Source organism: Lepisosteus oculatus, chromosome 2 (genome assembly GCF_040954835.1).
Source record: "Lepisosteus oculatus isolate fLepOcu1 chromosome 2, fLepOcu1.hap2, whole genome shotgun sequence".
Taxonomy (NCBI): domain Eukaryota; kingdom Metazoa; phylum Chordata; class Actinopteri; order Semionotiformes; family Lepisosteidae; genus Lepisosteus; species Lepisosteus oculatus.
The window spans coordinates 58,190,230-58,216,898 of NC_090697.1; the positions used below are offsets into that span (position 1 = coordinate 58,190,230).

At 37.2% G+C, this 26,669-nt stretch overlaps 1 protein-coding gene across 2 annotated transcripts in view; it reads left to right on the forward strand.

Annotated features, from left to right (window-relative positions):
• msraa (methionine sulfoxide reductase Aa) overlaps positions 1-26,669 on the forward strand; it is a 100,264-nt gene that overhangs the window by 31,043 nt on the left and 42,552 nt on the right. For both annotated transcript variants that reach the window (XM_006625759.3, XM_069179685.1), the window contains exons 2-3: positions 18,628-18,696; positions 22,576-22,695. In XM_006625759.3, the coding sequence (XP_006625822.2) occupies positions 18,628-18,696; positions 22,576-22,695 (189 nt within the window). The remainder of the gene's footprint in view (positions 1-18,627; positions 18,697-22,575; positions 22,696-26,669) is intronic.

The window sequence follows — 26,669 nt, forward strand, 5'->3', positions numbered from 1 at the left end:
GACTTCACTGCTGTTGTTTCAGTATAATTGCCCAGCTACGTAAACTTAAATTATTTTTTTCAGACTTTGCATAGTCTAGATTTTTTGCTTACTACTGTTTGTGTTTATGTACCGTATATGCACAGTTTTATGTTGTATTGAATTTTCTTAATTGCATATAAGCTAATTTCATTTAAATTACTGTGCATTCCCTAACTTTTAGTTGTAAAAAGCACTACTGAAATAGAATGGACATTTGTCAGCCAGGATCTTTCAGGATTTTGTTAAAAGAGAGACTGTTGTGAGATAGTGTTGCTTGCAGTGTGTAAAAAAAAATGACATTTCTCAGAGGAGTGTGCAGCACAAGAGTCATGTCTTCAGACAATTAGCTAGTTCAAACTGGGAGTTTGTGCAATGAAAAGTAATTGGCAATTTTATTAAAAAACTGAAGTTTGTTTATATGGATTCTTCTGTCCAAGATTCATATAAAAAGAGAGAAGATCATGTAGGATACTTCAAAGATCTCAGCAGGTCCATTTGATTTTTTTTCATAATTATTTTTCTTTAATGCCAGGATAAAGATTGCAGGAACTAGTTAAACGAAAACCCAAATTTCTATTACATAAAATGATTGATAAGGTTTAAAGCAATTCCAGACCTCTCAACATGAGAGCCTGGCTAAATGGGAAAATTTGCTTTCTTAATGCATTGTTTCATATGTGTACCTCAGAGGAAGCTTTGAAGTGTCGAGTGAATCTTGACGACGTTTGAATGGCCTGAAAAGTAAGGTAAATACGTGTTGTATGGCTTGACATTTATTAAGACTGCTACTTTGATGTATTAAGATTCATGTTTACAGTCTGAAGTAGCCTCATGTTTTTATTCTCTTGAAAACCCTTTACAGATTTGTGTCAGCGTTGGTCATGAGCTTTCTGACAAGCTCTGTGAGTAAAATGAGCTGAAAGTAGGCTGTATGTTATTTTTGCATTAGAAATGTATAAAAAAAACTTGTATTGACCAACCAAAGTCCTTAAACCTCCACCCCCAATGTCAAAATCTACAGAACAAGCCTATCTACAGAGTCAGGATACAGTTAGAGAATACCATACCATAATAAGGTTTTGAAAAGCCATGTCCTCAAGGTCTCATATGTTTGCGGAAGGTTGGCAAAAAGACACATTTGATTTTTACTTAGACAATTTCTTTTAATTCTGCAGAAATGTGTACCTTAGGCTTACATGAAGAACCACAATCCATTATCTACTCAGACAACACCTGCCCACCCTGCTTGAAAACCTGCATTAAGGAGCACAAACTGAATGTGATGGTTCTTCTATCTTGAGATACTTGAGATGGAATATGCTATGTTTAAAATTCATAATTGCACTCGTACTTCAAATCCTTTTCAAAATCCACTCTCAATGTGCCTATTGAAATGCTGTCCTCAATTCCTTAGGACAGTATTATTGTAGAAAACTAGATGGCTAAAATTGAGTCCCTGTTTTCAATTGCACTCAGCCTTGAAACAAAACCAGAATTTTGTTTTCCTTTTTTTTTTGTCTTCCAGTATCAGAAAATGCTGAGTTTGTTTCTTGTCCACACAGAACAGGGCTTTACAAAAGCGTTCCTTATCTACTGAGTCTGCTAAATTTGGGGGGTGGTTGGGGGGAAGGGTAGGAGATACTGTCATTGAGCAGGACCTCTGAAGCTTAAGGGAAAGGGAATTTTCACTTGAGCAAAATGATGTTTTGTTCACAACCTTTTCCATGAAACTGCATTACAAGTAACTCATATATTATTGCTCTTTCAAACCTTGTGTCAGTTTAGCTTCAAGGTATTGAGAGCCAATACTGGCAATGTATCACTTTTTGTAAGATGTAAAAAGATTAATTTTGTGGTGATAAACCTAACAAAGGTATAATCTTCCATCTTCCCAATACATCGTCTGACCCAAGGAATTTTAAATCACTTTTGCAAAGTCCTCAACTCATGTTTGTTAATATCATGAAAAAGAACTAAGGAAATTAAAGTTCAAATAGCAGGTCTATTGTAGTATACTAATTGTTCTTTTAGGCCTGATCAAAAGGCCTAATATTAAACTAGATTTAATTGTTAGTGCTAACCTAAATCTGTGTGAAACTATGGGAAATGAGTATGTGGGTGGCTTCATGTTAATATTAATGGGTGATATACTAACTATTTTTAATACCATTGCTTCTAGGGGCACTATTGTGGTATCCAGAGTTCTGTGGGGCTCTGGGGATGAAAATACTTGTGAGCAGTTTATCATACCGTGTAGGTGAAATACAGTACACAGGAAGGCAATTGTTGCAACAGCTGCTCAGTTGTAACAGTCACCTGGTTGAAACCATGTAAGAATTAAGCAGAGGTCAGATGAGGTACAAGAGCTGTTGATTGGTGTCCCTTGACTGCTTTTAATAAAAACAACTGGTGGGCCAACAAAGCAAGAGAAATTGAAAACTACAGTGTGTAGACTACCATGATCTTTGAAGGCTCTTTGCAGAAACTAGACATGTACAGTAGATGGACCAAATTCCAAGGGACTGACCCCATTGAGATCCACAGATGGCCAGGTCCTCCTTAAAGTCAAGGATGCAATTCAACAATGTTGGAAGGAGCACTTTGCATGTAAGTCAGAATGTTACTGACTCCATTGCACAGCACCCCATTTGGGGAACACTCGCAGACCTCATACACTTGAGGAAGTAAGATGGTCTGGCAAATGTATGAAAAACAATAAAGCATTAGGCCCAGATGGCGTTTCAAGAGAAATTCTAAAAGCAGGAGGGGAAAAACTGAACAACAAGCTCTGCTCTCCGTTCCGCAAAATATGGACACTGAAAAGATCCTTACTGATCTACAAAATGCCTACATAGTCACCATCTTTAAGTTGATACAACTCTGGCAACTATCACAGCATTTCCCTACTCTCCACGACAGGTACAATTCTTGCCCTCATATTTCTGAAGCTTCTAATGCCACTGGCAGAAAGCATCCTTTTAGAGGTCCAGTGTGGTTTCAGACATTTTTGGGACCCTGTAGATATGATCTTTGTGGCAAGACAACTACAGGACAAATGCCAAGAACAACATCAATATCAATTTACTGGCCTTTATTGACTTGATCAGGACCTTTGATTATATTAATCGGGTGGCATTGTGAAAATTTTGAACAAGTCAGGATGTCCTGAGAAGCTTGTGAGCATCATCAGTCTCTACACACATGAAGAAGGCTCCATGGCCGAAACATGCTTCCTTTCTTTTCTTTTCAGCATGGAATAAACCCATTACCTGTTCCTTTAGAGCCTACGCATGCTGACGTAGCTACCTACTTCAATAAAATCGTCAGGGTCCTACATGATGAAACGACATCGACATGTTATGTGCTATGTCTCCATTTTTGAGCCCTTCGCTGTTCAAACTGGAGTTAAGCAAGTATGTGTGCTTGCATCAGATTTGTCCATCTGTCTTGCTACACTCCGCACATTCACCCATAACCTTGCACCTTGAACCTTGAACCTTTGGTATCACGATACAGGACAGATGGGAACCTTTTCAAACCTGCCAGATTCCGTGAAAAAAACAAAACATAATTTTCATCTTTCAGAGATCTCCAGTATATTGATGACTGTGTCACAGTTACACACTCAAAAAAGATCATTGGTATAACCCAGGTTCTCCATCTACCAGCTCCAGGCCCACCACCTAGCCAGAACCACTTTGCCTACCTTGGCAGCCACCTGTCAAAAAGTCACAATGGAGGAGAAAGAGCAGTGAAGAGTAAATATGTGTTCTACAACCACAAACAGCTAACCTGCACCAAACTTCTAGTCTACAAAGCTATAATAATTCCGCCTCTGCTCTATGGGTGCAAGACGTGTGTGCTATACAGGCAGTGCGGTGGCACAGTGGCTAAGGATCTGCATCTGTGGCTGGAAGGTTGCCAGTTTGTATCCCGTAGCCAGCAGAGGAATCATACTCTGTTGGGCCCCTGAGCAGGCCCCTTACCCCCAACTGCTCCAGGGCCGCTGTATAAATGGCTGACCCTGCTCTCTGACCCTAAGCTTCTCTTCCTGTCTGTGTGTCTCATGGAGAGGAAGTTGGGGTATGTGAAAAGACAAATTCTTAATACGAGAAACTGTATATGGCCATTATAGTGATCTGATCTGAAAACATTTACAGAAACTTGAACACCAACAGCAAGACGTTTTGTGTAAAATTCTTAACATCCGGTGGGTGGATCGTAGAACATCCATTTCTGTGTTGATTGAAACCAATGTTATGAGTGTGGGGGCCCAGATCATTGGGCACTAGCTCCACTTCACTGGAGACTGTGTATGGGTGTCAGACACACGCCTACCTAAGCAGTTAATTTACAGCCAACTAATGCAGGGGAAACAGGCACAGGGGGGCTAGAAGACGACCTGAAAACCAATTCAGCAATGTAAGGTAGATCCACATGCCTGGGAACTTCAGGCTCTGGAAAGGGACACCTGGTATCAACTGACCCACGATGTTACTCAGCTACTGAACGATGGCAGAAAAGAAAGGTGGGCTGCTGACACTCCTATAACTTTAATGCCTCATCCTCAAATTACACCTATCGCATCTGTGACTAGGGCTGTCATTTCAGGAAAGAACTTTGCAGCCATCACAAGACCCATAAATAACACAAAATGAACAATTTACCTGTGAAGAGAGATCTACCTTGTTTTGAGGGATCGCTGAGAGAGACAGTGATTAGGCAGTGCTATTTTCATTCCAGTTTCCAATATCTAAACTCAATTTGAAACTGTTCTACACAATTTGATTACTGACACATAAATTGTGTTTGGCAACTCATTAGTACTGTATGTTAGACAAAAACACAGACATTGACACAGATACAGTGCCTTGCGAAAGTATTCGGCCCCCTTGAACTTTTCAACCTTTTGCCACATTTCAGGCTTCAAACATAAAGATATAAATTTTTTATTTTATGTGAAGAATCACCAACAAGTGGGACACAATTGTGAAGTGGAACGAAATCTATTGGATTTTTGAAACTTTTTTAACTAATAAAAAAATGAAAAGTGGGGCGTGCAAAATTATTCGGCCCCTTTACTTTCAGTGCAGCAAACTCACTCCAGAAGTTCAGCGCGGATCTCTGAATGATCCAATGTTGTCCTAAATGACTGATGGTGATAAATAGAATCCACCTGTGTGTAATCAAGTCTCTGTATAAATGCACCTGCTCTGTGATAGTCTCAAGGTTCTGTTGAAAGCGCAGAGAGCATCATGAAGACCAAGGAACACACCAGGCAGGTCCGTAATACTGTTATGGAGAAGTTTAAAGCCGGATTTGGATACAAAAAGATTTCCCAAGCTTCAAACATCCCAAGGAGCACTGTGCAAGCGATCATCTTGAAATGGAAGGAGTATCAGACCACTGCAAATCTACCAAGACCTGGCCGTCCCTCTAAACTTTCAGCTCAGACAAGGAGAAGACTGATCAGAGATGCAGCCAAGAGGCCCATGATCACTCTGGATGAACTGCAGAGAACTACAGCTGAGGTGGGAGAGTCTGTCCATAGGACAACAATCAGTCTTACACTGCACAAATCTGGCCTTTATGGAAGAGGGGCAAGAAGAAAGCCATTTCTCAAAGATATCCATAAAAAGTCTCGTCTAAAGTTTGCCACAAGCCACCTGGGAGACACCCCAAACATGTGGAAGAAGGTGCTCTGGTCAGATGAAACCAAAATCGAACTTTTTGGCCACAATGCAAAACGATATGTTTGGCGTAAAAGCAACACAGCTCATCACCCTCAACACACCATCCCCACTGTCAAACATGGTGGTGGCAGCATCATGGTTTGGGCCTGCTTTTCTTCAGCAGGGACAGGGAAGATGGTTAAAATTGAGGGGAAGATGGATGCAGCCAAATACAGGACCATTCTGGATGAAAACCTGTTGGAGTCTGCAAAAGACCTGAAACTGGGACGGAGATTTATCTTCCAACAAGACAATGATCCCAAACATACAGCAAAATCTACAAAGGAATGGTTCACAAATAAACGTATCCAGGTGTTTGAATGGCCAAGTCAAAGTCCAGACCTGAATCCAATCGAGAATCTGTGGAAAGAGCTGAAAACTGCTGTTCACAAACGCTCTCCATCCAACCTCACTGAGCTCGAGCTGTTTTGCAAGGAAGAATGGGCAAGAATTTCAGTCTCTCGATGTGCAAAACTGATAGAGACATACCCCAAGCGACTTGCAGCTGTAATCGCAGCAAAAGGTGGCTCTACAAAGTATTAACGCAAGGGGGCCGAATAATTTTGCACGCCCCACTTTTCATTTTTTTATTAGTTAAAAAAGTTTCAAAAATCCAATAGATTTCGTTCCACTTCACAATTGTGTCCCACTTGTTGGTGATTCTTCACATAAAATAAAAAATTTATATCTTTATGTTTGAAGCCTGAAATGTGGCAAAAGGTTGAAAAGTTCAAGGGGGCCGAATACTTTCGCAAGGCACTGTATAGAAATATACTGTACATATAGATATGAGAACTGATGTAAATGCATTTAAACTTGAGTCTTACACCCACTGATAAATTGGGATTTCTTATGATATTTTTTACTTAATTGGCCTAGCCGTTGGCAAATACACATCCTGCCACAACATGGGGTTCAGTTGATAATTTAATAATGCTGATGGGTGGCTAATAAGCTTTGTGGTTGGCAAACGATTATGCATGTTTGTGTTTTTTTAACTGTCTAGTTATATCATTAATCCTCTTAGTCTTTAAGACATGGCCTTCTCTACCCTCTCTTGGTGTCTATGAAATATCTTGGAAGGGCGATTAGGTTAATCACTACAACATGTTTCCTCAGGATCCAGAATCTTAAAAAGGACATACTGTATCTAGATGAGGAGGTGGGCATTTCAAACTGCTCCAGTTTTAATCCTGAACAATTAATTAGGGTATTAGTTTATTGCCAGAGGCATCTGCTGTGTAAGTCTCAGTGTGGTCTGTGTGACACCCCTTTTTCTGTTTTAAGCTCCTTTATTTTACTTGCCTGATGTTTTTGCTTAAATTATAGTATGTTCTTGTATGTTGTTACCCTTACACAGCATTAATGCCATGAGGGCATTATACAGTATATATCCACAACAAATACGCAATACATTTATTCCCATGAAACATCACAGTAATATTATAGCTAAAGTCAATGAACAAGAAGAGTTTCTATTTTCCACACAGTGTCTTCGTAAACCGGATGGTTTAACATTAGTTTTAACTAGTTAAACTAGTTTTTAAACAGAAAATTCCGGTCTAAAACAAAATTATAACTGTTCCTTTCCTCCATACTTTCCTGTCTTAGAGTCATCTCTAGTGCAGCATAGCTAAAGCCGTTTTATTTTAATTTACCTGCCTCTTCAGATTTTTTTAGCAGGTCTAGTTTTTTTACCATATTTTTGGTCAAATCTAATAATACTAGACAGAAATTAAATTAAGGCTTTAACATCGTGTTTGTGGTTATCGTTTAAATTAAGCTGTGTAATTTTTTAAAGGAAACCCTTTTTCAAGTTAGTTGTGTTCTGGTTTTTATCAGTTTATGCTAAAGGATTTTACATTTTATTTTAAAGGTTGTTGCCCACAAAGTAAAGCACATCTTATTGAAGATGCATTGCAAAAATACTTCTCTATTTGCTATTAATAGAAGTTGCTTCATAACACTGCAGAACTCAAATGAACCTCGCAAACTACCTTTAAAAAATACTCTAGGAATGACTAAGTTGTTTTTGTCTTGAGCAGAGAAACTTGGAAAGAACAGTTTGCGGAAGTAATGACATTTCTTTAAATGAAATGGTATTATCGAGTTAATTAAAACATTATTAATTCAGCTTTCAGAAACTGTCCCAGATGATGTAGATGATTAATATTCACTCTGAGTCCTGGAGGGCCACAGAACCCCAGGTTTATGGGTAATTTACAATGTTCAATGATTAAAGACCTGGAAACACAGGTAATGCAGGCCAGTTGAGTGAACAATTGATTCCAATCAAGTCATTGAGAGTCCAGAGTGGAATGAAAAGCAGAAGACATGGTAGCCCTCCAGGACCTGGAGTAGATATCAGTATTGTAGATGATAGAAAAATGAAGCACAGCTACAGTCTTGCCAGAACAAGGGCTGCTTAATTGAGAGTTTCAAAGGAATTCAAAAAGTTATGTGTGAATCCTGTTTCATATCAAATTTTACGCACATACAATATTTTGATCATATCTGGAACAGTGTTTTAACTGCAGCTAAAATAAAGTTAATTAAAGCACTATGTCTTACAAATCATGATGAATTAACTTATCCAGCATATGGCCTTTACTTTAAACGACTTACACAAAAAATCACTATTTGTTCAATGATATATAAGAATGTTACGGTCAGTCCCAACAAACTACAGGCAAATTAAATTAAAACCAAGCATCACTGACTGTAGACTATAATAAAGCTAATTATACGCCATAACCCATGGAAATAAGATATATAGAACAAAGAAAAGAGCAAGGAATGTAATAAGCAAAACAGCAGATGAAAAGTATAAGGTTATGATCAAACGAAAAAAAAACAACAGTCACAATAGCTGGTTAATAATTTGAGGTGTAAGTGTGGTGATGCCTCAGTCTATGTCAAGCAGTGCAGTGCGGATGATGAAATGTATTTTAACACTACAGTGGAAAAGGTAGGAACTGAACCTTAGTTACCAGCTTCTGAGGCAAGCGAGTTACCTCAACACCAAAGGTCCCAACCACTGGCATGCTGGAAAATCTCTCCCTTAGGGTTGTGTCCATTAATGAAAGTCTTCTAGATTTTCGGTGAACTGTCATGCGTTTTCAGTGTTGCAGCCTTGTTTGCTAGGTAGCTACTGCAACTGCACACTCTGTGTAACTTGTGTAACTATCTGATGCTAATTGGCCTGGCAGTACTTGACTGTTTGTGGACATTTAATGGATCATTCCAGTGACTGGGAACAGAAATAAAAATATCATGTTGATTTTTCTCAAAGGGGGGTTCAGTGTCGCATTCTGGTGGGCAGTGGCAAGCGATCAAATGAAAGGCCCATTCTGCTTTAGGAGAGAGAGCTTTCTCAGATGTCAATATAAACAGTTGGCTAAGGTGTGAAATCTTGTTTTGTATTAGTTTTGCAGTCTCCCGGTTTTACAGGTTTACTGCCTATTTCTTCTTTCCTTGTCTGTTTCTAGTGAGGGACACAAATCATGATCAGAATTGTGCCTTTTGTTGCGTGGGATAAGTGGGAAAATGGAATCGCAAGAAAAGCTCTGTGTTAATTTTAATATTCACGAGAATAATAACTGAAGGGATGTGCTTTGTACAACATCAGTACACTAACATGAATACCACTGTTACTTATACTATATTACTTGTAATAAATGGATAGAAAAAATAATAGACGTGCATATTTTATGGCTGGTAATACTCCATATTTGGAGACAATTACAAAACCTAATTGCCCCTGCGACGTGTTGGTGTGCTGTTTTCTTTTCCAGAAGGGCCATTGTTGTTATAAGAGGCTGTTGCAGTCAGCCTGAGCAGAGCATCAATGACGCTGGCTCATTTATCACTGTCAGCTAGGCAGAGAGAGCCGGGGAGAGGGAGATGCCTTCCCAGCTCCCCTGCTCATCTGCTGCTTGTCTGCTTGCTGTGACTCCCTGGACCTCCGGATCTGGTGATCTGCAGCAGGGCGGGGGGAGGTGCGAGCCAGGAATGGCGTATTGAGAGCCGGCACCCTCTGCCATGTCTCCAGATCTGGATGCAGCCACAATCAGAACTATGCAGCGACCCTGCCATTACTGTCTTAAATGCAAGTGAAGCAAAATTTTATGGCTTGATTTTTATTTCCCCTCTCACTTTTTTTCCTCAACTTAAAGCATATGCCCATTATTTAAAAGAACAAGATGCAGTTCTTACCGAACCTTTCCACCTTTTTAATCCCCTGTCTTTTTTTAATTAACGGACAATTGTGTATATACTGTATATATATTTGCAAAAAGGAAATTTCCTTCAGATTTTCACTTGCCTCAAAACTGGTTGTGTTTACATAGCGGAGTAAAAGACGCCACATTTACAGATATCAGATGTTGGAATTCATGCTCCATAGAAAGGAACCAATTCTGATCAATGATTCATTGGCCGAGAAGCATCTGGTTTGAAAGTTCAACCTCATTGTTTGGAATGCTTAATATGTTGTCTGTTGCTTTCTATAGTGAAGTTCTGTTTAATCTACAGTAGATTTAACACAATGAGTATTATTGTATAGAAGCTTCAGAAGTTTTCATTTTTTAGACATATTTAAACTGACCTTATTTTTTTTAACTTTCATGTACCAATGTTAAGACAGGGGTCTGATTTAAAAAGGAGCTTCATTTCTTTATGAAAAGGTGTTGTTAGGAAATTTATAGAATCTTAACATACTGTATGTCCATGTTCCTTTCATCTCTTAAACCACAACAGACCTTTTTTATTTTTGGTTTGTGAAGACTAGTTATGGTTTATACTTTTTGGTATGCAAAAGCTTATGCAGTTTTCATGTATCTACATGCAATTCAAAACAACCCTAGATGCAATTAACAGCTCCTTTCACAAACAAAAAACTGACAGCCAAGGCTCTTCCCAAACTGATGTATTACTTATAAGAGCAATATTTTATTTCTAATGAGTTGCACTTGATAGTAGTTGAGTATTCAGCTCTAGATAATAATGAACTTGTCTACAGAGTAGAGGGAGAAATAGATGTGAGTATTCAAATATTTCATTTTAGCATTAAGTGGGGAAACATTAAAGGGTTTAAGTCAAAATATAATTACTGAATTTTAGGGTTGTTTTGAATTTTAATAACATTGTGAGTTTGACGGCTCAGCACACACTTAGGAAAACATTTGTCCTCACCAGTAATCTCCATCACAGTACATCACGATTAGAATTACCTGATGCTCTCCAAAGTAGGGCTCTGAAGTGTTATTGCACTTTTAAGTACAGAGTCAATCTGGAACAGGGATGAGGAGCATGCAATATAACATGCATTATTTGTTTTCTGGCTCCAGTGTGGACTTCAGTTTCCCTGCAGTTTACATTCAAGCCACTTTGCATTAATGAAAAGAATCTCCTACAGCAAAAGATTATGCACCAGGTATCAACAATTAGTCTACGAAAGAAAGGAGCTAGTTTCATACCTTCATCATGACTAAAAGCAAGATAATAAAGTGTAGCTTTCACTGAGATCAAGGCAGATATTGCGAAGGAGAGAGGACTGTTTGATCCCTAACCTGGCAGCATCAGAAGATGCAGGGTGCAAGGTTTCACAAATTAATCAGAGGAGGACTACAGTCCTGTATATAAGTGGACTTGAATTGCACCATCAGTGGCTATTATGAAGAAGGTACTATAAATGGGTAAATCTGAATTTCCTTCATGTCACACGATTAGAAACTGTAGATTTGTACTGCAGTCCACTATTTGGACTGGAATCAGAATATCCCATGGAGGATGTGGCCTTTTAAGCTGTATTAAAGAGGAAGAAATACACATGACAATCACCCAAAGGCCTTGAAAGTTCCATGCTGCTCTTGTGTCTAAAGCAAAAAATAATAGACTTGCTAAAAGACAACCATTCAAAAGGATGCTTGATTTTTATTGTTCTCCTTCACAAAACCATCATCGATATTAATATGCCTATTCTTAGAGATCTGACCTGTGTTAAATAAACTGCATACTGTACATTACATAACAGCCTGATTTCTTTTACAAACCAGCATTACGTATGAATGAAATACCCATTTAAACTGAATTCTTATTGACAGGCGAGTAGCAATGCTGCCTCACAGCTCTTGAATTGTGTGCTTAATTCTAACCAAGGACACTATCTGTGAGAAGTAAGCATGTTCTCTATGTGCTTGTTTTTTTCTGGGTGTTCTGCCTTCTTCCTGTAATCAAAAGACAAGCTTTTAAAGGGTGTCTCAAAATAAATAGCTCACAGTTTGTGTGTGTGCAGTATGTGTATGTCTTGCATTGGGCTGGCATTTTCCCATAGTGTAATCCTGTTTTGCATCCTCGTGCCTGATAGACTCCAGCATAGAGCAACCGTCTAAGGGTAAATTGGTTGCAGAACATTAATGGCTGGCTGGGTACACTGATCCTAAATTGAAAAAAAAAATTGCAGGGAAATTCTGTGTATAATATACTATGAATACATATGCTCAGAGAAATTGTTAAATGAGGTGTACATTTTTATGGGACTCTGACATTTAATGGGACTTTTTGATTTCTTCTTTCCCAGTACAGCAGTGTGTAAATCACTAGAAAACAGTGTGGGAAGAGGTAAAGTTTGTTTTGTATAATTTATAATATATATATATATTTGTTCATTTAAAGGAAAGAAATAGGTTTGGAATGGGAGATACAGTGCAATCATGTTATACTGTAGTTCCTAACAGAAACTGCAGCAAAAGGATACTGCTACAAGGCACCAAGAAGAAATTTAAAAGGTAAAAAATACTGGAGCACTTCTTGTGTCTCAGACAATAAATACAGGTACTGTAGGCAGTAGTAGTGCAGCTATTCAATATTTTAAACGAGACTGGAACTGAAGTGGTCAGGTGACTTTGTAGAGTTAACTTAAATAGAGCATTACTAACGAATGCAGTCTTTGTATGGGCATTGGACCTGTGCTGATTATGGGAAAGCCTGCATGCCTGTCTGTACAGTATGTACCAGGGCTCTGCTTTTCTCGCTGTTTTCGGGCTTGTTTTTTGGAAGATGTTTGAAGGCAACCTAGTTAGTTTGAGAAACTGTCTGAGAAATTGGAATAATTGCTGACTGGCGGAGGCAAAGCGAAAACCCCCCTCTGATCTCCTTTGACTGAAGGAACAAGTGAAAACTCAACCATTCATACATTGCAGAAACAGTGTCATCTCTGACTTTTATACAGACTTAAGTTGTACTTCATCGTGTTCTTATTAATCCATTAGTAAGGTGATTATAACTGCCTTTCACATACTGATTGTTATTATTTTTTATCATTTTCAAAAAGTAAAATTTTATAAATGGTTTCTTTGCTAATCCATATTTGTATATAACCATTAGTCAATTTAACAAATGCTTTAGATTTATAAGGGACATACAACATTGTGCCTTAGATTACAGTAAATGTGTTTTACATCAGAAACAATATCTTCTTATTTCTTGTATTATAAGGAATTTGAAACCACTAATTTTACAGTAGCAGGTCTAAATAATGTATGTTAGTACATGGAAGAGTAGAGCAATCCGAATTTTAACTGATGGTTCTCAGCTTTAAAAAATGAACAGGTTTTAATTTCATTATGCCTTGTGCAAAATGTAATACATTTGATGCTAAATGCATTCCTGCCAGACAAAAAGAATTGACAGGCACAGGAAATATGTCTTGTGATAAAAGAGCAGTTTAAAACAATAAAGGATGATGGTTTAGCTCAAATTGTATTTGTACAGTAGTATAAGATGAGATACAGTACTTTCTATGTTTTAGATATACAGTACTAGATATACTGTAGGTTTGTTGTATAAAGCTGCAGTACATTTTGTTTGTATATTTTTGAGCATGTCTACGCACTTAAAAAGGAACATCTGTGTTAAACTTAAAGCCTAATTTACAATATTTTTCATGTAAGAGCTGTGAAAGTACAAAATTTTACAAAATTGTTTGCAGAAATACTACCATTTCCTTTTCACTGCTTTTACCGACGCATTTGTGTCAGCCGAAGTCTAACCCTGTCAGAGGCTATCATTATTTTGAATAGGAAGTTATGCAGTTGTTAACTTGACACCTTTTTTTAAAAAGCAGTGCAGGCGCTTGAAGTCTGTAGCGTGTCTGGCCTCTGTGGTGCCTTTTTTCATGGAAAATGGGTAAAAGAGGAAACGCAACATCATTCAAAATATCCCTCCACAAGTGTCATTGTTGTGACAAAGGCAGGTGCTTCACCCACTGTCTGTCCAGCTCAGCCCAGAAAGCAGGCGACCGTTTCAGTAGTCCCTCACAAAGAAAAGGCAGCCTGTTATCATTTCTCCAATTAATATTCGCCCTTAACTCACTGCATCTCTCTGCTGACATTTCCATTTAAATTGTTTATCTGGCAGTGGGTGGTGTGACTGCGTAAATGAATCTGGTTATGTTTACTGAAAGGTGGTAATTACTACGCTGGCAATGAAATAATCAAAGTCGAGCAATTTGGTTGGTGGTTATTAGGGATCACAGTCTAAGAATCCCTGTTCAGTGAAGTAATGCTTTTCATGCTCCACTGCAGGGGAGACAGTGCTTTTTTTCTACCCAGCTCTCCATTACTTTTTGTCATGGCTGCTTCACACTTCCTTAAATGTTGCAACACACCATGCAAATAATTCAAAATATTTTGTTAAAACACCCCTCGTGCATGATGAACTGACACTTTACTTTGTATCCAGTCTCTTAAATGGTTAAGGAATTTCTTTGAACTGCTTAAATGACTGCATTTAGTGTAACTACCAAAAGTATTCACCCCCCCCTCCCCCATTTCCATTTTATTGTGGTTCAATATGGAATCATAATGTATTTGACTGGCAGTTTTTACCATTGACAAACTCTATAATAAAGTGTCAAAGACACTTTAGACCTATTATAAATATAAAATGGAAAATAACTGATTACATGAGAAGTCACACCCTTGGAATCAATATTTGGTAGGAGCACGTTTAGCTGAAATTACATGTATGAGTCTTCTTTGATAACGTTCTACCAGCTTTGCACATTTGGACATTGCAATTTTTGTCTATTCTTCTTTGCAAAATTACTCAGACTCTTTCAGGTTGGATGGAGATCATTTACTTTTTTTTTCTTTTTAAGCTTCTTTTCTTTTTTGGGACCATCAACCTACTGGAAGATGAATCATCTCTTGCAGACTGGTGGACTCCAACAATGTGACAGTTCATTCACAGTTAGAAATTTGACTTCTAAAGACATTTGGTTGCATCCGAGCCTATTTACTGTAGGTGTTTCATAGTAAAAGGGAGTGAATACTTATGCAGTCACTTATCATTTATCTTCTGTTTTAGATTTATGATTAATTTAGGATGATCTGTAGAATTGTTTATTCAGTTTGAGATTGCAGAGTGTTTTGTGTTGATCAAAAGCAAAACATCCCAAATACCTTGTAATTCTATATTGTAACACGGTAATATATGAAATAGTCCAAGGGGATGAATACTTTTGATAGCCACTGTAGATAACTGACAAAGCTGATGCTTGCTGCTGTGTTAACTGTCTATGCTTTTCATACTTTGCTAGACACAGTATTAACTATTGAACATTCTTGATCTGTAGTTTTTTACTCCTAAGTCAGAATCATGCTTTTCTTCAGATTTATAACAATCTGTCAAGGTGCTTTTCCATAAATTCAATAATATTCTTACCCCTGTCAGTTCTTTGCTTCAGTTCTTATTTCTTTCTTGTTGGCCTTTTATTGTTCTGTTCTCCATCGTCTTAGGAATATTCGTACTTACTCTGACATGAAAACAAAAGCAAAATGTATCATCTGATTTGCTGTGTTTTTGTGTTTAGCTCATTTTTTTCCCATTCAACCATTTATCCATGCATTTTCTAACTGCTTTATCCAAAACATGGTCATGGGGGAGCCAAAGGCTATCTTGGCAAACAATGGATACAGGGCAGGATACACCCTGGATGGAACACTAGTTCCTCACAGGACACAACATACCCTCATTCAGGGACAGTTTTTTCAGAAGCCAATTCATCCAGTATGAATTTAGACCAGTATGTCTTTATACTGTTGGAGGAAACCTGGAGGAAAACCACAAGGAGGACAAGGAGAACATACAAAGTAATGCAGATAGCGCCCCAGGAATTGAAAGCAATGCTACTGTTCCACTGCACCACTATTGTGCCTTCATTGTTTCCATTTCTTAATAATTGTCTGTGTCAAAAAACAATTTCTTGGGTATTTTGATTTAATTAACAGATAACATGGTGCACAAAAAATCTACATATACCCCAAAATCAAATCAGATATGAGAGATGCATTTACAGTAGGTCTAAGTAAGAAGGTGTCCCAGAGCTTGCAATATCACCAGGAATTTTGTTTTCGCAAGTAGAAAATATCCTTTTTTCTTCCATGTAAAATCCAGTAGTTTATGAATTAGTTGTTAGCTGGGACATATCTGTTTGGAATGATATGACTTAAGTGACTAAATGTGTAATTTCCTTGACGTTTGTAGTGGTAATAGAGGACAAATGCAATTGCATTTCTGTTTTGATTGCTGATCAAATGTATTTTTGTGTGTCGGACAAGTACTTTGTGTCACGTGTAATCCAGATTCATCTGATATATGTTGCTTACAAAAAGTTTGTGAAATTTGATAGTGGTACTGCCTGTTTAGTGGGGTATATTTTGCTCATTAAAGTTAAGGACTAGAGTGTGTCGATAATGGGAATGCTTTCAATCACAGCGTGGGCACAATGTGAGATTCATCCTTGACTGTTGAGTCACTTTTACTAAAAACCATGGCGACGGTATAGAGTCCTGTGCTGCTGTGTAGCCTGGTCCCTTCATCTGCAAAAGATGAGCTCTCAGCCTCAACAACATGTGCACATACGTTATGGAACCTACTGCAAATGATTTTAAATTCTGCCTTGCCTGCTTATTTTCTACAGATCATCTTCGAATTTCACTTTTGTCTTGTAAACTGTTTGTCCTAATTACGACAAGTGGTAGTCTTTATGATGTGAATTTTTTTAATTTGAGAAGAGGCTAAATGTAGCAGTTTAATGAGCAAGCTCTATAAATCACTAGTGCTGTCAATGCTACTCCTGCAACTTTGGCTGTATTCTGTTTATTAGTATTCCTCTATGCTGTCTCTAAGAAGGAGGTGATAATAAAGTGAATTATAATAATTGGTAATAATACCAGTACTAGTACTGGTCTAAAAGGTAATGACAATGATGATAATACCATTAACACATTTGTATAGAGAAAACTAGGTGTTCCTTATAGCTAATGAAGTACCTGAGCCAATAAGGAAAATAAACTCTTGTTATTTATACAGCCCCATATTTAGCATAAAAATTGAGCATTTTCAGAGATTTTGCTCTCTTCCATATTTGTGCAGAATACAAGCTTTTGAATGTGGATCTTTAGCACAGGTACATTACAGTAATAGACAGCAATACAGCGTCTTTACTAAGCTTTCCTTCAAGGAATGCTTAACAATGATAAAATTAGACTCTCTGTAGCAAAATTCTTTTAAATCAGTTAACACTGTCTAAGTGAGATCATGAGATTTTTCTTCAGGTAAAAAAAAATGAGTGTAAAATTTAATCATGCTCATCTTTATCTTTCTCAATGCATTAACATGAGGAAGTCTGAACATGCAGTGATATGACAGTAAAAATGCTTTATTGTAATCATTAATATCAAATGAAAAACTGGGAAGAATACAGTCATGTTTAAGATGACAGAAATAACCATTTGTAATCGTACTTTTCACGAGCAGTGTTTTTTTTATCGTGGTGGCTTTGTGAGACTCCGCTCAGTTCTGACAGCGATGAGATGAGATCTGTACATGTTGGGATGTAATGATGGAATATGTTCTGTATCCACCATAAAGTGCATAGCGTTAAATGGAAATACCAGTGTACTGCAAAACATAGCTTGACAGCTGCACACTACGGAGCCGAGGGGATTTATTCCCCCTGGCCTGGCCTCACAGGCCATGTGGCTGACTTTTAGAGAGAATCCACTGCTCCACAGAGACAGCGAGCGGCTTGGATGAGCCCAGATGTTGAACTCGGTACTCCCTCGTTTATTCTAATCTGTTAAATGTCCTATGAAACAAAGCACCGCACCACCTGCATTTTAAGCAGCGTCATGAGAGCTAAAGACACTGTAAGCAACTGCTGAATGTTAAAATGCTGCTGCTGTTGCCATGTATACAAATGATTATTTTTGAAGCTTTGTCTCCAGTTGACAGAAAAGAACTGAACCGCAATGAACAGCCCAGCAGTGCTTGGGGGGGGGGCGTGGAGACTGAATTGAGAGAAACAATATAAAGGTGATTTTCTTAAGACTCCATCTTCAGTTTCTTAGGATCACCCAGCTGGCACACAGACGCTTCAATGCTTTTCCATTAATAAAATTGATTTTTTTTCTTTTAGCATTTTCCCCAAATTATTTTGAATAAAAACATAGATGTTGCAGCAATCATTGTTTCCCAGCAATTGTTTTCTTTAAGATAAAGCAGCACAGAGGAATGGATATCTTCACAAACTGCCCCTTTTTCTGTCCTGGGTTATTAGTGATATCCAGACTTCCAGTAGCTAAAACCACTACTACTGGATTTGTACCTCTATCCCACACCACTGATAGAAGCAAACAAACAAACCTGCTTCATGATCTCCAGAACCAGTAGACAGGACAGGATTGTTTCTGATTTTAACCACAATACAGCCAGGATTGGAGGCCTGTTCCAACTCCTTTTTGTCTTTTGTGGTAAGGAAATGCCCAAGTTGTAGTTAAAAAGCAAACATTCTGTTGTGTCTTTGTAGGGAAACATCACGTTAATGGAAATAAGACTGAGCCGCCATTCCCTGAGGGATTGCAGATGGCCATGTTTGGTAAGTGATGCTCGTATTCCGAGAGGAAAAATGACAGTGGGGGGTGTCATGTAATTAGTTTTTTTCTAGTTAAAAAAAGGTTCAAAAAAAGAAGTGCAGAACAAAAAAAGAAGACAAATTAATTGCAGTTGATGATAACAATCTCATTTTAATAAAATGCATTACTTCAGCTGTTATTTTCTTTGCTCAGGATTCAAGCTAGATAATTAATCATTGCTGATGGAATTAAATTGATTTTTTTATACAGATATAAATATGTTTTACAGTAGCCCCTTACATTTCGTGCCTACATATCATTTACAATCACAATATACTGTATTCTATAGGTTATTAAAAAGGCGGTTCTAATCCTTGATTTTTCTAATATTTTTTTTTAAACTGACTTGATTAATTCCACTAGTCTCATTGGAAACTTGGATGAAAGATTTTACTATTCTTTCACACGCAATTATTGAGCTTCATTTGTATGAGGAAAAGACAAGTTTATCGATAGCAGAGAGAGTGCCTGAGTAATGATGCTCTGTGTTCCACTGCAAGGTCTGATCTAGTGACATTTCTATTTCCCGTTGTTTTTTATTTGTTCATATCAATTTACTAATTGCAGAAATTTGTATGAATATGCAAAAGTAAATTGTGAAGATTCTGAATATCCCTGAACTAATTTGTGGGATTCAGTTAAAAAAATTGTGGTTAGGAAAATTATCAGAAATGAAAAATAAACATTTTTGACAATCAGAATCAGTGCAATTCAACATAAAATAAAATACTCATGCACCAAGTTATTTCATTCTGAAAGGAACTTTTAGAAGAATTCTGAAAGGCCTTTTTTCATTGATCCCAGGAGTAGAGGAATCTTCAATAGCAGGGTCAGGACTAAAGTTGACTAATCTGGATTAAGATTTGATTAATAAATGGAAAACAGGGAGTACAGATAATGGGTGAATTCTCATATTGATGTGATATACTGTAATAGGATTATCGCAGTGGTTCAAGTGGGTAGCTGCGTCAGCATTCGTAGGTTGCAAAGGAACAAGTAAAGGTTTATTCTATACTATAAGCAAGCTGGAGTAAACCTTTACTTGTTCCTTATCACAGTGATTACTATTGCTGCCTCACAGTGCTGGGGCCCTGGTACAATTCCAGACCTGAGGTGCTATCCAGACCTGAGGTGGTGAAAACTGCCTAGTCCAACATTGGGATTGCCCTCCCATCTATACAGGACATTTATGACAGACGGTGCTTGAGGAAAGCTCTAAGCATCATCAAAGACCCCACACATCCCAGCTACAGACTATATGACCCTCTGCCATCTGGAAAACGGTACTGGAGCATTCGGGCCCGGACTACCAGACTCAGAAACAGTTTTTACCCCCGCACTATCAAACTATTAAACTCCCAGCCTCTCTCACCTATGAACCTCACAGTGCCTTCTTTCTTATCAAAAACTCAAACACACATTCTACCTCTACGTTACATGTCAAAAAGCTCACTCCCCATAATTTTCTGTCCTTTTATTTCATTCTGTTGATTCATGTTTTTGCACATCTGATGTTGTTTTGCACATAACCTGTTACCTTTTGTTGTTTTGCACATTGCCTGTTGTCTCTGTATTTCTTTTATTATACAATTGTATTGTTGTTTTTTTTGTACTACTTATCGTCTGAGAGCTAGCAAAATAGTATTTCGTTATACCATATACCTGTATATGAGTATAATGACAATAAACTTGAAATTTGAAACTATCTATGTGTTCTGCCCATTTTCATCTTGGTTTTTACCAGGTGCTTCCAGTGTGACAGTATGTCCAAAGAAATACTGTAATGTTAATTGGCTTCTGGGAAAATTGGTCCTGGTGTGAGTGTGTGCATGTCTGTTTCTTTTGTGTGCCCTGTGATAGACTGGCTTCCAGTTCAATGGCGTATCCCGCCTTGTACCTGTTGCTTGCTGGGATAGGCTTCCTCTGCCCCGCAACCCTCAATTGAAAGAAGTGGTTAGAAAATGGATGGATGTGATGTAATAAGTGGAATTTCAAAGGGATCTATACTAGGACCACTGCTGTTCTTCATATTTGTACTTATCATCTCAATTCAGGTACAGTCATAAACTGTCAATGTGAGACAGCAATAATAAAGGCAAACAAAATATTAGTCTATCGTATATAGTCAAAAGTGTAGAATTCAAATTGTAAAAGGTTAGTTTAACATTGTACGATGCACTAGTTAGGCTTTATTTAGAATATTGGGTACAAGTTTGGTTAGCACATTACAGAAAATATTGGTGGTCTGGAATGAGTCCTGAAAAAAGCCACCAGATGCGTTCTGTGGCTTAAAGGAATGCCGTAGGCTGAAACAACTAAATATTTTAGTCCCGAACACAAGAGATTAAGAAGGGGCCTCATGCCAGTATTGAAAACCCTCCATACCAAACCCATTAGGACATTGACTAAGTCAAAGGAGTGAACTTCTTCAGAATGAACAGTGAAACATGAAACCAAGGGACACACGTGGAAAAAGTGAACACAGGAGAAACGTCTTTGCCCACTTTCTTTACCTAAAGGATTGTAGGAGTATGGAACGAGCTTCTCAGTTAGGTCGTCGAAGCCGAAACCAACTGAAATAGGCGAGATGGGCTGAATGGGCTATTGGCCGTTATATATTTATATATAGGCCATTATAAATATAGACCTAATTGCCTACAGTTATAATCCCTTTTAACTGTTTTTGTGGTTGTAAACCAGATATCACAAGTGCAGAAATTAATTATTGGCTCATTTTTATACACAGCTGTGGTGTTGAAGCCAGTACCTTGCAGCTGGGTGTGATCCTCAGATATATTAGCAACTAGCAACTGAATGTGCTCGATGAACCACATGGTCTCATCTTGTGTGTGATATTTCTTATGTTCTTAAGTCATAATTAATCAGCAACAAATTCCAAAATCCCATGGCGCATTGAAATATATCTTGTATACATTATTATAGTCTTCCTTTTCCTGCCATTGTTGACTCAAGGTCCCTATTAACAGGATGTATGCTTTCAGGTCATTACTGGTTGGTTGTGACTCAAACATACTGTACACCTGACCTAAAACACTCACTTGTCTTCGACTCTTGCATTCAATTTTATGTGTTCTGTATTTTGTTTTGTGTCTCATTTCATGGAGTGAAGTGCTTTAATGTGAATTTATAGCCTGATCATTCACAATTTTCCTGAAAGGCCTGGAAGCAGTGGTGCAACCCTAGACAGACAGTTCTTACATATTCTCCTCAAGTCCATAAGAAAACTAGCCTAACCGTTTTTCAAGCACTATAGTACATGCCTACAGACTGTGCATGGAGTGTAAATAAATTCTAACATTTTCAAACTTGCCTCTAGCAAATAAGATAAGCTGGAAAACCGTGCAATGATTTTTTACTCTTATTTTGTTAAGATAGTATTTGTTGGTCATAAAATATCTTGAAGTATATGTGTTTTAGTGGCCCTAAGCACATCAGAGACCTGAAGCAACATTGTTATGTTTGAAAAAATGTAGTTATACCATAAATTTATATCTTGATCTTCTTACTAATCATTGCACAATAGATCTGAAAACTATTCACGCTGTTGAGAAGAAAAAAATAGCCAATAACTCTGTGACTGATTGCATTAACTGCATACTGGAACAGAGGACCTCAGTGGTAGACATTTATTTATCATCACAGGTATAATCAGTTCTTTGAAGAAACCATTTTTAAACCAGAGCTAAGTACCACGTTGAGTTAAATTGAATGTAATTTAATGTGGTTAACAGTGTATGTTGTATTCATGGCCAGAAGACAAATTCTACAAAAAAAAGCTCATCCTCATGTTATCTTTATTATTCTTTTTCTTTAAAAAAAAGGCATGGGCTGTTTCTGGGGAGCAGAGAAGAAATTCTGGAGACAGAATGGTGTGTATTCCACGCAGGTGGGCTATGCTGGTGGATTCACTCCTAACCCAACCTATGAGGAAGTCTGTAAAGGTAGGTCATTACTGTACATTGATATTCTAGGAAATAAGAAGACAGGAATATTGGTGGACTAGAGCCAATAACAATTAGTTTGCTGGAAAGAATGCCATGACAGAAGCCCCCAGATATACTTTAAGTCTGATCCTGATCATAAGATATTAGACACCAAGCTAGGCTAAGGATGGTCAGTATGTGAACAGGAAATATCCAAGGAAGTTCAGGTTACTGTGTTAGTAGACAAGTAGGTGGCTCTCTTGCTTCGGAACCCAGATCTCCAAAATATAGGAAACCTATAGGAAAAGGTATTGTCCTTTAGATAAGATTTTACAAATGTTTTGTATTTTGTATTTCTTTATGCTGAATAATAATTTATATTGTATTTTCACTTCACTCCTTATTCATCAAAACAATGAATATGTGCATGGCAGAAAATACAGCTTACATCTGGATCCTAATACTACTATAGTATCTTTATTAATGTTTGGGTGGGTAGCTCCATCAGAATGCATAGGCTGTAAAGGAACAAGTAATAGGTTTATTCCATGCTGCAAAGAGAATAAAGAAAACACAATATTTTGGCCGTGGAGCCTTCTTCAGGTGTGAGGCCTAAGGAAACATTTTATGACATAAAATGAAAACATAAAATGAAAAACATTTTATTAATGTTTGCTGGCATCATTCAAATAACTGCACTGCTGTTAGTTAGATTCATTGTAAATTCAAATGGAAGAAAATGGAAATGGAAAAGTATTGTAATATTCTTAATTCAGAATGAATGAACACTTTGGAATCAATTATACATTTTGCTGTAACTTCTGTTTCTATCTTCCATCTTTGCACACATTCCTAATTTATGTTCCACTATGTTACCTGCGAGACGTTTTGTGAAAACATATCCCTGGTTTGGAAAACTTAAGTTGACAAATGTCACAGTTCTCTCACATGAGGTGGTTCATCTCATTATCAGGTTCAGTCTTTGCATTGTCACACCTAAAATGAGAACTTTGGAGATTTGCCTTTATCACAAAGAAAGCAAACATCGGTGATTCTGGGTTATAAAGTGTTGTGAAGTAGAAATTTGTTTGATGGCTTTAGTCTAAAAGCCTCTTTGCAGAGAATGTTTTTTTTAATTAGTCAAAATGCATACTCAGTGGTATTTGGACATATTTGAACATCAACATTTTTTTTCTGTTTATTTTCTGTTTTTATTCTGTTTTGAAATAAATTTTATCATTGAAATTGAAGCATTATTTTCTGTGAACAAACTGGCAGTTGCGTTTCATGTGAAGTAGGCATTTCAAGTTTAGGCATTTCAAAAATACTTTTGTGTTAAAACACAGTGAGGTTTAAAGTTCCTTCTTTTGCTTCATCACCTTTTAATACTTGATCCATCTCTGCAATAATGTTGAAAAATGATAACTAAATTCATCTATTTCTAGCCGATTTATGAAAATGATACGTCTTATCAATCTCTCATTTTCTGCTGAAGTGCTCTGACCAGCAGTTCTTCTGGTAGTGTGTTATTATCTTCACAATGATACTGTACACAAAATCTTGTGATTACGTGTGATGTTGTTTTTTTCATATAGAGTAAACTGAAGTTAGTAAAGCAGAAAACTTTCCAAAGAAAAATAAATTAAAACAATTGTCAAGAAGAATTGATTTGACAACTAGAAGCCATGAAAAAAGTACTGTATATGTGTTTCACACACATCTGATAATAACCAACAGCTACTTAACTCTTATTGTGAAAACTTTTAAAGTGAAAAATATAAAACAAAATATATTTCCATTTTTGTATGGAGCAATTAAAGCAAAGTAAAGATATTACATGTTTAGTTTACTTGTAAATTGGAGTTCTACAGGAACAAAAATTACTACTGAAATATACTGAAATTAAATAAATGGTTTAAACTGGGTCTTTTAGGATTTTTAACTGTCATAGATTGGATCAAAGTGAAATAATCAAGTGAAATAATGGAATATCAGGTCTTATTTTTAATTGCAAGACTTAAAAAATGGGATTTCATACATTTAGCATAAGCATTGCAATAAAAATGTACTGTACATTTTTGCTTAAGTGGAGGAACAAGTAATAGGTTTATTCCATGCTGAAAAAAAGAAGAAAGAAAACACAACGTTTCGGCCGTGGGGCTTTCTTCAGGTGTGAGCTTTTGCTTTTGTGCTTGACATCTGTTTCAGTTTATATCATTCTCCTGACTGCAGAAGGAGCTGTCCATTCTAGAGTGCTGAATGGGACACGCAGCATGCAGTTGGGAGTGCATTTTCCTAGAAGCTTCTAAATTAAGTATTTATTGCTCGATAAAAACTATCAAAAGCTGAACAAGTCACAAAGCAAATGAATAGAATAGAATGTATTCTACTTATGTCACTCATTCTGATTCACCACTGTGCACCTGTTTTACTGCATTTGATCAAATTCTGTGCTACAGTATATGTAAGTAGAAAGCATTTAGTTCTTTGAGTGCACTGAGATCAAGTCAGTGGTGCTGCTCCATCAATCGAGCAGCACCACATTAAACACAGCAGTAGGTTTGTTTTTTGTCACCTTTGTCTTTATACTGAAGTGCTTCCCACCTCTAATCAGGCTCAGAATAATAACCATTAAGTTGGAGTGTGTGCGTCAAAATGCCTGAACATACAGTACTGTTTGTTTGTTGGATTACTTTTTGTAACTCTCAATATGCTTTTTTTGTATACAGTAACGCCTAGCCTTGAATGAGTCAGATGCACAAATAACAAATTAATATCTGACTCTGCAGAGGTTCCTGACTCACTGTTTTCACAGCCACAAATTCTAAAAATGTTTGGACAAGCTTGTGCTCTCTTGAGAGTATTTTAACAACCATATACTTGCCTGGGATCAGGCTTCCTGTCAGCCTTTGAGTATTGTTTAAAGACAGTTAAAATATTCATTTGAGTCACATTATGGAAATAAATGAATAAAATTAGTATTTGACTTTCACTGTTGCTTTCTAAATAGATGACTAATTAGTGGTTGCTGATGTTCTGTGTTTAGAAAGGCTTTTCTTTAACTCTGCAATGTTTGGCTTACCAATTCAGTCTGCCAAACCAAACTGTCTAAATAGGTTTTAAACGCAAAACCTGAACACTGCCAATAGGTTTAAATTCTAACACTGTTCCTGCATTAGATGCAGTTATAACATGCATTTAGTTTTGATTGAAGAAATATTCTTCAATAGAAATATACTTCAATAGAAGTATCTATATGAGAAGGGATAGGAGCTGCAGGAAGCTTTACTCATCAATTGCGACATTCTCAAAACACTTCCTATCTCTGTGTCCACCCTTGATGAAGAAGCCGCTTTGTCCTAATATTGAAATTGCTGTGTACTATTTCTTGTCCTGTGCAGATGCTCCTTCTTAAAAATCAAAGGGAAGACCTGATTCACCACTGCAGTTAGACTTGCTAATCCTTGGAGAGTGTCTGTGCTGTGTAGATTGGAAATAGAGCCGATGTAAACAAGGGATTAATGGCTGCTGGAATGTCTATGGAGCACTGGCAGAGTACAAAAAAGGAATAAATAAATAATGTGGTGCTTCCAATTTAGACACTGAATCACTCTCACACCAATCACAACTTAATGTGATTTCTAGTTGCCTCATCCCTTATTTTCTGAAGAAAAAAAAACAGAATCGGTTCTCATGTTAAATTATTTTGAACTGGACCTGCAACAGCATTTGAAATATTGGCAAATGTTAAAGGTCTATAAACAAGTAAGTCCTTTGGCTTGGTGCAATACTGAAGGAGTTCCACTGGCTACTGATTTTTATTGCTTTTTTCACTGCATCGTTTTTTAGTGATGTCAGACAATTTGAGTACTTCTACTTGTGATCAGTCTGAAATAAGTCTTAAAGTGATAAAAAAGAAGAGCTGGTTTCCTCACATTTTGATCATGCTTACATGATCAAACATGCTGTTTGTTAAGCTACAGTATACTTTG